This window comes from Vicia villosa, unplaced genomic scaffold, assembly GCF_029867415.1.
Source record: "Vicia villosa cultivar HV-30 ecotype Madison, WI unplaced genomic scaffold, Vvil1.0 ctg.000300F_1_1_2_unsc, whole genome shotgun sequence".
Classification (NCBI taxonomy): domain Eukaryota; kingdom Viridiplantae; phylum Streptophyta; class Magnoliopsida; order Fabales; family Fabaceae; genus Vicia; species Vicia villosa.
Window position 1 is genome coordinate 72,429 of NW_026705128.1, and position 12,769 is coordinate 85,197.

Below are 12,769 nucleotides of genomic sequence, written 5' to 3' on the forward strand. Positions count from 1 at the left end.
TATGTGATAAACTTTTTTTTTGTGTAAGCAAGTTGATATTAATGAGAGAACTAAGGGTTCTCCAACCTTTTTACATAAAAACGGATAAAAACCCGACAAAAACGGAAGGACAAAAAATTACCAACCAAATAAATTACGAAAGCATAATCAGAGGATGTTTGCTAAAATCGTAAAAACTATAGTTGGAATTGATAATTTTTCCTAGAACCGTCCACTTCCAAATTAAAATCTTTATATTCCACACCGTAGTAATATAATTATAATTAAATATAAATAATTTTTATCGAATGATAGTTTGTAATTCAATAATTTTTATCAAATGATAGTTTTTTATTTTTCTAAGTTTATAAAAAAAAAAGTATTTTTGCATGTTATACTATTGTGACCATTGTAGTTTGTAATTCAATAATTTTTTTTATTATTACTTATATTTTATTTCATTAAAAATATTGAAGAAATATAAGTTTTTTCTTATATTTTTATTTGGTTGACTTATTTATTTGCAAGTTTAATTTATTTTGTTCAAGTTCTACTATTGTGACATTTTTAAATTAAAGCACATTATTAATTTATCAGCAGATTTTTCAGTTAAATCTGCCTTTGAAAAGTTATACGCCTGCCTCAAACAAGATTTATATTTCAATATTGGTTTGTTGACTTCCTTAAAGTGTGTTTGGAATTCAAATGTGCATTCTAATGTGCAAGTGTTCGCGTGGAGCTTGCCAAGAGAAGAGTCATTTCAAGTGTGCACAATCTTGTATGTCTGTTATGTCTTGGTCTTGATGAGACTCAACATCATTTATTCATTGCCTGTAGCTAGGTTTGTTCATCGATTTGAGATTGGGTAGGGTGAATGACCTTAGTTCTTCTACTAATATTTCTGACAATCCTTTGTTGTTTGAGTTTGTAATGAGGAGGGGGCAAAGAATAATCGTATGATTCTTATTTGGTTATATGTTGTGAGAGTTATTGAGTTAATTAGATTCTTATTTGGTTATAGGATGTGAGAGTTATTTAGTTAATTAAAAATGACATTTTGTTCAATGGTGGAATAAAAGGGAGTCGTTAGATTGTTCTTGTTGTAAAAATTTTAGCTTAAAATTGGCTTTGTGCTAGATCTTTTTGTCAGTCTTGTGTTACTAAAATTGTCTGAATGTCCAATCCATAGTTGGAATTTATTTCCTTTGTATTTGATCATACCTCTTGTACTCGCTTTAAATTTCTTTGATTATAAAAAGATTTATCAGCTATATTTTCACTTGATTAAAAATATTAAAAAATGCAAAATTACTACCTATATTTTAATTTGATTTATCTATTAGTTTGCAAGTTCGGTAAAATTTTAATTTTGCGAATTCCTCAATTATAACTATTTAAAATAAATTATATTATTCTTGTGATAATATTCTATTAATTATAGCAAATAAAAAATATTTTCAAAAAATTTTATTTTCATGAAATTTTAATTATTAAACATAATAAATAAAAATTCAATAATATATTCTTTATATATAGAATTAATAAATAAACTTTTTTTTAATTAAATTAGATGGTTCATCTCGATAATTCTCATTCCTTATAAATATTAGTTCTCAAAGAATACACTTTCTTTATATATATATATATATATATATATATATATATATATATATATATATATATATATATATATATATATATATATATATATATATATATATATATATATATATATATATATATATATATATATATATATATATATATATATATAATTTAAAGGCAGTGTACTATCAGTGTAAAAAAATTTATACGGTCAGTGCATCATAATTCTTAAAAATAAATATTTTATATTTAATTTAAAGAAAAAGTCAAATTTAACAGTTTGGATTATAATATTTTATATATATATATAAAAGATAATTTTTTTATATCTAGATGATTCCAGTAGGAATTTTATTTACAGGACAACTGCCTACGTGCTCGGTGAATGCTTGCCAACTCCTATATATTATAACACAATAATAACAGCATTAATAAGAAGAAGAGGGAATAAATAAATCGTTGAAAAACACAATAGTTGGTGTTGTTGGTGGTTAATTAAGAGAGAATTGAAATGGAGGAAGAAGTAGTGAAGATGGTGATAAACAGTGTTCCTAATGCCAAATATTGTGTTACAGGAGCCACAGGGTATATTGGTTCATGGCTTGTTGAAGCTCTTCTTCAAAGAGGTTGCATTGTGCATGCTACAGTTAGAGATCCTGGTTAGTTTTTCTCTATTACCACCTTTTTTTTCTTCAATCTTTTCTTTCTTTTTTCTGATCTGTTCTCAAACTAGTCCAGGAGAGAAATGATTATTATAAAAAAAATCATATATTTCAGTTCCATGATAGTTTTAGTTTTTGTTGCATCAACTCATGTTTAACCATGATTTTTTTTCCAATTATCTTTAGAATATTATAAGAGTTAAAAGGTAGTGCATTGACAGTGTAAAATATTTTTACACTGTCATCCAATAGAAAGCTATCAATTAGCCATATCATTAAATTATTTTTTAAATAAAATAGTGGTTTAATTGGATACATGGTGATGATTAATTGACACTATAAAAATATTTTACTCTGTCAGTGCATCACCCCTTTTCTCATATTATAAACAACTTTGTCACAAAGATTAAGATGATAGAGTATGAAACATAGAGCGAGCTGTACAATTTTGGGAAAATCTTGACACGTTTCAATATATGCATAACAAATTTAATATTTGTGGGGAGCAAAGAATGCAAGTCCCAGTGTCCCACGTAAAAGTAAATAAAGGGGACCAACTAGGATGGACAAATAGCTGCCTACAATTTCATAAAAATGGATCTTTCGTAAAGATATGCTTGTTTCAGTTTTGTAAAAAAAAAAACAAAATTTGTATTTTTTTTAAAATAGATTTTATAAAATTGTTTTTAAAAATATTATAATTTTTTATATTCATTTTTTCTAAATTAAAATATTACTTTTGACAGTTTATAATATAAACAAATATTATTGAAGACAAAACATAGTCAAAATCGCCATTTTTTAAAGAGTGATATTTCCAAAATGATTTTTATGAAAATCTATTTGAAATAGTTTCAGAATTAATGATTTTTTTGAAATTTTAATATCTAAAAGAAGTTTTAATAAAAGATGGCATTTTTAAAGTAATATTTTAAGAATAACTTTTTAAATCAAATTTTTATTTGAAGCTTTTATGAAGAAAAAAATTTTACATGAAATTATACAACACTATAAAAATTATTTTTAAAAAAATCAAAACAAATGGGCCCTATATTTCCACCATCTTATACCGTTTTTAATTTATATAAAATATCATTTTTTTCTGTAAACTAATATTAATATATATATATATATATATATATATATATATATATATATATATATATATATATATATATATATATATATATATATATATATATATATATATATATATATATAACTTTCTGTAACATTTCATGTAATATGTTATAATACTATACATGTTTTAATAACTTTTACATATTATACCATATATTATAAATAATTTTCCATATATTTATAATTTAAAAAAAAAAACTAAAAATTTATAACATTATATACTTCTACTTTTAAATATATAAAGATAACCTTAAAAATTCATTAAAAACATATAATTCATTGAATTTAAAAAGAAATTAATTGTTATGCACTGGGAGCAGTGTAAGATATTTATAATTTAAAAAAACTAAAAATTCATAATTTTATATACTTCTACTTTTAAATAAATAAGGATAACCTTAAAAACTCATTAAAAACATATAATTCATTGAATTTAAAAAGAAATTAATTGTTATGCACTGGCAGCACAGTGTAAAATATTTTACATGGTCATTGCATCACAACCATTCACAAGTTATATTTTATATGTGATTAAAGAAAAAGTCAAATATTTTTAAAACTTTAACGGTAATGATTCATTGACGGTGTAAAATTTCTGTACATTGTCATTGTATTTCATTTAAATTCATTTAAAAATAAAATAAAAAATTGAGTGGACTGAATCCATTAACATTTATTTCATTTGAATCCATTAATATAGTAATTCATATTTTATTTAAAAAATAGAAAGAATTATAATAAAAAAACTTTACAAAAAAATTACTTTAAATAGTATTTCATTGAATGATATTTTAGATTTTCATATTGAAAAACAATATTTAAAAAAACATTTCAATTTGAATATATATATATATATATATATATATATATATATATATATATATATATATATATATATATATATATATATATATATATATATATATATATATATATATATATATATTAAATAAGGGAGAATATATCAAGTAGGGACATTTTTAAAATGAGAGATGAGAGGAACAATTATCTATCGATGAATTAATCAAAAATTATTTATTAAAATACAAATGTGGATATTAATTTCTCTCAATTAATCTAATGATAGATATTTGTTCCTCTTATCTCTTATTTTAAAAAATGTTCTTCTTGATATATTCGCTATTAAATATTTTTTTTATAAAAAATTATTTAAAAAATATTTATTTTGAAAAGGATATAGATTTCTATTTACTTTTTTTAAATATTTTTATTCTTCAATAATATAGATTTCTATTTCTAGATGTCAAAATTTGTCTTTTAATTCATAAAAATTAAGTAAAATAACTTGTTATATTTAAAAAAATATATATATAAAAAATTAATTAAAGCCGTTAAATTAATGATAATTAATGGTTAAGATTTGGAGTAACTCTCCTCATAATATATATATATATATATATATATATATATATATATATATATATATATATATATATATATATATATATATATATATATATATAAAGTCCTCCAAAATACAATCGATAATTGGATTAAGCACAAGAAGTACCCGAATAAGTACCCGAATGGGAACTCAAAGAGAGTAGAAATGACAAAAAATTAAAATACAAAGGAAAAAATAGTATAGTTAACACTCAGTCCACACAAACAACACTAACTAAAACGAGATAACTAGAAAGAAAAAAAAGAAGAGAAAACACCTCTTTAGAGGACAAGTTAGATCTCGGTCGAAAGAAACCATCATCTACAAAAGAGAATCCTCCAAGGCTCCATCAAGAGCTCTCCACTGCAAGACCAAAGACATTCACCCTTATATTGGCTCAGACAAAGAGTAAAGTTCTCAAGCCAGGCGCAGAAAGCACAATAGTTTCCTGATTGTCTACCAAGCTACCATTTTCAAGCTAGGAATATGCTTTTATCTTCCACATTCTTCATGCTGACAAAGGAACTTAAGATAATGATATTGTAATGAATATCCCTATTGAGCACCATACAACATGTCATATCATAGGTAAATCGCCCATCTCCTTAGAACTATCTCCCAACAATCTAAAGACTAAACAAAATAGAAATAAGATTCCTGGGAAAAATAAAACATCACCCTAGCCACCTAAAATTTGTATACCAAACAAACACAACCAAATCACAAGTCACAAATAGATGGGTCACCGACTCATCCCTCCCTTTAAACAGCAGGCACAAAACACCATTAGGGTCCACTAACACCATACACTTAAAAATTTTATAACTAATCAGAACTTCCTGTTGTAGAAGTTGCTAGGAGAACACAACTACTTTAGATTGGGTTCTAATTGTCCCATAAAATGGGAAGAACCAAACTCTTCAAATTAACCGGGTGAACATTAGGGAGATCACGGTCAAGAAGCCCTAAATAGGTAGAGACGATAGAAAAAAACTCCATCCTTAGTATAGGATCAGCAACGTATACCAGGTTTTGTGGAAATGGTTACAACTCGATTGTTAAGAAGAACGTTGTATACCACAACTTGGTGGTAGATGGAAAGTGATATTTTCCACTTCATATCCCTAGAAAAAAATCTCTTATGTTAACACTCACACTCGACAACAACTCAATCCTACTAATTAGAGATAATAAAGAGCCTAGGGAACCTGACATAGAAAGGAATGCACTGAACCCACCAATCTTTCCAAAAATAGGTCTACGTTCTATATCTCACTCTCCTACTAAGATTAGCTACAACCCAGTCATAATTGTCCTTAGCTTAGGATCCTAGGAGAGACACCCATTTCCACCTGGGTGAAACAATGTGTAAATCTATTGCCCTACCACCTTAATATGAAGAAGAGATATGGGCACTATATCCAAAAGAAAGGACATCATACTAGAGGCTAGAAGAGCTTGCAATTTGCCTTCATATCCACTTAGCCAATAGGGCCAAATTAACCAAGCGCAGATCCCGAATTCCTAAACCCCCTTTATGCTTAGGCTTACAAACATCGGCCTACTTGGCCCAAGCAATCTTAGTCATTCCGTGAACTCCTCTCCAATGGAACCTTCTTTAAAGCCTAATAATATTCTTTCAAACCTTGATAGACATTTTCATGAAATACAATAAAAATATAGGGATATTATTAAGGACCAAGTTGAGTAAAATAAACTCGGCCCCTTAGACTAAAATACTAATGAACTAGCGAGTTTAATTTTCTAGAAATCAAACTAACAAGAGGTTTCCAAGTGGACTCACTATGAAGATTATCCCTCAATGGTAACCCTAGGTTCCTCAAAGGGATTGATTCAAGATTACAATGGAGAAAGTCACCAACTAGGACTTGAAAGTTATGACCCATATTAAACCCAATGAGACTACTCTTATAAAAGTTGACTCGAAAACCCTAAGCCTACTAAAAAATCTAAATAATAGTCTTAATCGACCAGAGGTCATCAACTGAAAAATCCTTCAAGATAATAATGTCATCTACATGTTCGAGATGAGAGACATTAAGATATAAGATGATAACTCTAAGTCTAGAAAAGAAACTAAGAACCACTTCCCGAGAAATAACCCACTAATGATTAGTGCCACTAGCAGGAAAAGGAAAATATTTTGGGGTTAACTTGCTTCAACTCCCTATGGATAATAGTTTCTTAGATCGGGAAGCCATTAACCAGAACTAAAAGATTTCTAGAGAATACATAGGCACATATCCAAGATCTCCACTTATTATTAAACTCAAATCTAATAAATATTTAATCCTGAAAACTCCAACTAACTGAATCATACGCTTTCTCAAAGTCTAGCTTAGAAACGAGACAATCCATTTTAGAATTCCTAGTTATGTTCACCAACTCATTTACCGCCACCACATCATCCACTAACAATCTACCGTTAAGAAAGAATGATTGATTTGGAGAGATAATTTTCTCCACAAGCACTGGAAGCCTATCGCTACCAATAATTTGGAAACAAGTTTATAAAGAGATCCAACTAAGGAGATAGGACGAAAATCTCCCAACTATGAAGAGGAATCAACCTTAGGAATCATAGTAACAAAATAAGATGTGAAACAATAGGGGAGAGATGCAAACTGATGAAAATGATTAAACAATCCCCTTAAATCCTCTCAAGAGGTTAAAATCTTCATATAAAATAGAAAAAAAACATCTGGCACAGACTCTTATTACCATCATAACAAGAGATCTCCCTATCAGTCTCAGAACTAAGGAAAAGAGAAGTAAGATAAATATTATTCTCTCACATATGGGTTGGAAACTAACTCCATCCAACTGCGGAGATCAACCATATTCCTTAAAATGATTAGAGAATAAATTTGCCACCTCCTGGTATATCTCATCAACCCAACTATTGTCCATCTTAAAGGGCTAGGATAGTGTTCTTCCTACTCCTACTCTTAACACAAGCATGAAAGAACCCATAATTATCATCACCCTCTTTAAGTCACTTGCCTTTAGACTTTTGAAACATTGATAATCTTTAATCCTAAGTAAGAACCAAAGGTCTGCAATAGCTTTTGACTTAGCCACAACATCCTCCACCGAAATCACACCAAGGTCATCTCAAGAACTCAATTTGAAAGTCAAGATTGTCAAACACCTTTTTATTTCAAACTTTCATTTCCAATTTGAGAGATTTGAGTTTCTCTTTAAGAATAAAAGATTTCCAACCATATGACACATAACCAAGCCAATTAAAATGGACTAATTCAACAAAGCTATCACGAACAAGAACAAGCCATATATTATTGAATCTAAAAGGTTTAAGTCCCCATAATTAATTGGAATATCTAAGATCAATCGAACATTGATTTTAAACATCTCTCGACATATTCCACTAAGAGGCCATGAAAGATCACAGATCAAAGATAAACGGATGGAAAGGAATTTATTATATAATGAATATTGGAAATGGAATTACAAGCCCAAAGCAAAGCTCCTCAGTTGGAGAAAAAGTTTCTCCTACTGCCTAATCATAAGGTGAATACAAAATTCTAAGCTACCTATAACTAATTCCCACTCTACTATTTACTGAGGAAATATTCTAACAGACTGCCACCATGGCACTCACACTTCCTTCATGCTCACTTTATTTTTCTTACGTACATACATTCTCCATTCTTTGGGCTTTTTATCAATAACGTCCACTAACTCATCCCCTGCCCTACTAATGGACCAAGCCTCCTATCATTACCTTGTCCTCATGGCAGAGATCAAGAAATTGACTCTTCAAAACCAGTTGCTTCTTCCAAGTAACATTCCCTATATCCATGCCATCCCATTGTACCAATCATTCTCTCTTGTGCTGTCCATTATGAAACTTGTATCTCCGTGACAGTAGCTTAGCGAGGTTATTTATGTCCATGTCTAAGTTGACCAATAACTCAGTGGTAGTGGAGTAGTTTCCTTCCATACACCACCTCCAATGGTGTGAAACCAATAGAGACATGAAATGCGGTATTGTACCACAATTCTGCCCACGGAACCCAGTGTGACCAAGACTTGGGATGATTTGCTATAAAGCAACGAAGATACATTTCCGAGCCACGGTTAATCACTTCTGTCTGACCATCCGTTTGATGATGGTATGCGGAGGAAATCTCTAACACTGTACCCAAGAGTTTAAACAACTCTTTCCAAAAAATACTAACAAAAAAGGGTCACGGTCACTAAGGATGGACTATGGGATCCCATGTAATTGGGCCACCTCTTTCACAAAAACAACAGCAATCAGACGAGCCGTGAAAGGATGTTTAAGAGGTGCGAAATGTATATACTTTGAAAGGTGGTCAACTACAACCAGCACGCCTTTCACATTTCTAGGTACAGGCCATGTTTTCTGCTTCTTCAAGAGATGTGGAGAAGAAAAGTTTTTTTTTGGCTTGGAATTGATTTTTAGAGATGTAAACGAATAAAAATAACAAATTCATTTTTTAATAGAAAACCACATAAAGAATAAAAATTAACACCATCAAAAGTACATGTATATATGGCAAGTTGTCAAATATTTACTAATAATCACATTATATGATTCATTTTCTTTTGTTTGTATGTAACAGAAAAGTCGTTACACCTCCTGTCATTGTGGAAAGGGGGGGACCAGCTGAAAGTTTTCCGCGCGGATTTGCACAAAGAAGGAAGTTTCGATGAGGCCGTAAAAGGATGTGTTGGCGTGTTCCATGTTGCAGCCTCAATGCAATTCAATGTTAATGACAAAGAAAACACTGGTAATGTAATGCATTGATATACTAGTGATTTTTTTGGTAGCTAACACATTTGATATTTACACTCTGCATTAAACTTGCAGAGGCATTTGTTCAAGCAAATATAATCGACCCTGCGATCGATGGAACCATAAATCTTCTCAAGTCATGCTTGAAATCCAATTCAGTGAAAAAGGTTGTTTTCACATCTTCTATAAGTACTATTAGTGCTAAAGACATCAATGGGAAGTTGAAATCTATTGTAGATGAATCTTGCCAAATACAAACTGATATTCTATGGAATACACAAGCAACTGGATGGGTAAGAAATGTTTTTTTCCAACTAGCTATTACTAGCACTGTGCACAAAATTCAAAATTGAATCCTTGAGTTTTGTTTTGTGGTGACAGGTTTATGCACTTTCAAAGCTTCTCACAGAAGAAGCGGCGTTTAAATTCGCTAAAGAGAATGGTATTGATCTTGTTTCCGTTATAACAACCACTGTTGCAGGCCCTTTCTTCACTGCTAATGTACCGGCAAGTGTTAAAGTTCTACTGTCACCACTAACAGGTGATTTCAGAGACATTAGTATGAGTAAATTATTATCATAGCTAACATATCTAGTAGTAATAATGACAAATAGAGGCAAGGCAATACTAGCACTATCGCGTAGTGACTATTGTTCTGTGATACGCTACTGTGCGTAATGGAACTTACCAAGCATTAAACTTCCATGCTTAAAATTTGACATGAATTACTATAGTGACCAACTTGATCATGTATATATGCAGGTGAGACTGAAAACTACAAGATATTATCGGCTGTAAATGCGCGAATGGGGTCAATTGCTTTAGTACACATTGAAGATATATGCAATGCTCACATATTCTTAATGGAACATGCTAATGCGGAAGGTAGGTACATATGCAGCACACAAAGTTGTACACTGTCTAACTTGGCCGCTCAACTTTCGAAAGAGTATTCTAGTCCCTCCATGCAAAGGTAATATTCTTTCCTGCCTTCTATGTGTATACTAAATTCTGCAGTTTTTTTTAATTCATGTTTCTGATGTTATTCCTTCCCATACATATACTTGCAGCAAAACTCAGAAAAATTATGACAAGGTTCCTTCTGAAATTTCCTCAAAGAAGCTAAAAGATTTGGGTTTTAGTTACAAACATAGCATTGAAGAAATAGTACATCAAACAATAATGTGTTGTCTAGATTATGGTTATTTACCTTCTGTTTAGCTACTAGTCTTTGAATACAACTCTGTACATGTTTCATAGTAGTTGAGCTTCTATGTAACTAAAAATATAATGGCCTTTAGTTTTATCATACAAATAATAAGGCAAAACTACACACTATATATGGTTTTTTATCTTTATTCAATATTTTAAACACATCTTTCAACTTTTTTGTTGATCAAGTAAGTCATTTTTCAAGTAGTTAAACTTTTATGTTTAAAAAAATGAATAATATTAATCCAAATTTCATTTTTCACCTATTTATGTTACCAAAAATTTTACATTACCAATAAAAAATATAAATTATCATATATAAATTACATCAGGTTGTAATTAAATTTTATAATATGTGTAATTATTTTATAGAATGTATTTGGTCCATTAATTAGGGCTATCAGGTATAAAATACCATTCTATTTAAATAATTATTGATAGTACTCTAATAACTTTAAAAATAATATCAAAATATTGTTTCAATTCTATTTAGAATATGTTGGTTTCCGTTATTTTTAAAATAATTTTTATAATGTAACATATTTTTGTTGAAAAATTACAAATAATTTTAAAAAAAAAAATATTCTAATAAAAATTTGATTTAAATATTTATTTTTAAAATTTTGTTTTAGGTATTTTATCTTTTTGATATAAATTTTTTTGGATATCAAAATTTTTAAATTTTAAATTATTTCTAATAGTTTTTTATAAAAATCATTTTTAAAATAAATCTTTTTGAAATAATTGTGTTGTAATATGTAAAAATCAGTCTTTTAATTTATAAAAAAAACTTAATAATATGAAAAACATTTTTAAAAAATTATTTTTAAAAATACAAAGAAAAAATTCATTTTTTTAAAGTTAAAAGAAACTGACATGAGCTTCCGTTATTGAAGTTTGACTTTTGCATAAATCCTTTTTGTTATTTATGTGGTCTCCATTTTTTTTCTGATTTCATTGCAATTTTTTTCTTTATTATTGCATTTTGTTTATATCTTGTCATATTTTTCATTGGCTCTGTTTGATAAATTTAGCGGTTGGGTGTTAAGCTAACTTATAGCTTTTAGCTTATGATTGATGGTTGATGGCTAATAGCTTATAGCTTATAGCTGATGGCTGATGACTGGTAACTGATAAGCTAATTAAAGTGTTTGGTGAAATTAGCGGTTTAACTAGCTGATAAATGTAAAATGACATAAAAAGACATTTATTAACTAATAATTAAATGCACATTTAAAATGATTAAAACTTATAAGGGTATTAATGGAAGAAAATATATAAGCTATAAGCTATAAGTTAAAACGCTATTTAAAATAGAGTTTGAAAAACAAGCTATAATCTAGTAAAATAAGCTATAAGCTCGTGATGAAAAGACTGTTACCAAACAGGTCTTTTATTATCATACGAGCTTATAAGATTTAAGCTATAAGACATAAGCTTAAAATATGGCTTGCCAAACAGAGCCATTGTGGCTACATTCCTAATTTCGCCCAGACCACGACTATATTCATAGGCAAAAAAATATATGTAGCCCAAAGAAGCCTAATAAAGCAAGAGGTCTTTATGTTGACATACTCACATGATGTCAATTTGGTGAAGTCAAGAACTATCTAGGCCAAAAGAAGGTTATAGAACTTCAACAGCAACGTGGACCTTTTCTAGGATAACACCTTATTTGGGAAAATAATTGAAGAAAGACGGCCAAATGACAGAATGAATTATCCTCTGACATCTGTTTATTTGGACAATGAATTTACATTCAAAGATTCTAGACCTCTAGACACCCTAGAAAACTCCTAAATAAGGGACCAAAAATGTCAGATCAAGATACACACAATTTTCTAACATAACTATCTCTCACATTCGATAGTCACTAACTAGGACGTTGAAGTGTTTGCATATTTTACCCTTTTCTACTCTAACCGACAAACCTTAGTGTTTACTGGTGTTTTTAGTAAACAA

General features: G+C 29.0%; 1 protein-coding gene across 1 annotated transcript; it reads left to right on the top strand.

Annotated features, from left to right (window-relative positions):
* Nucleotides 1–1,995: 1,995 nt before the first annotated feature.
* Nucleotides 1,996–10,933, top strand: LOC131626495 (putative anthocyanidin reductase). The gene is made up of 6 exons (XM_058897314.1): nt 1,996–2,243; nt 9,423–9,590; nt 9,671–9,888; nt 9,977–10,136; nt 10,358–10,568; nt 10,666–10,933. Exons 1-6 carry the CDS (start codon nt 2,096–2,098, stop codon nt 10,814–10,816), a joined length of 1,056 nt encoding a protein of 351 aa, XP_058753297.1. The 5' UTR covers nt 1,996–2,095; the 3' UTR covers nt 10,817–10,933.
* Nucleotides 10,934–12,769: the final 1,836 nt, after the last annotated feature.

What these genes read in the sequence shown, in the direction of transcription:
- LOC131626495 (XM_058897314.1), top strand. Translation starts at nt 2,096, where the DNA reads ATGGAGGAAGAAGTAGTGAAGATGGTGATAAACAGTGTTCCTAATGCC. An exon ending in TGCTACAGTTAGAGATCCTG is followed by an intron (nt 2,244 to 9,422) that starts GTTAGTTTTTCT and finishes TGTATGTAACAG; the next exon opens with AAAAGTCGTTACACCTCCTG. An exon ending in ATACACAAGCAACTGGATGG is followed by an intron (nt 9,889 to 9,976) that starts GTAAGAAATGTT and finishes TTGTGGTGACAG; the next exon opens with GTTTATGCACTTTCAAAGCT.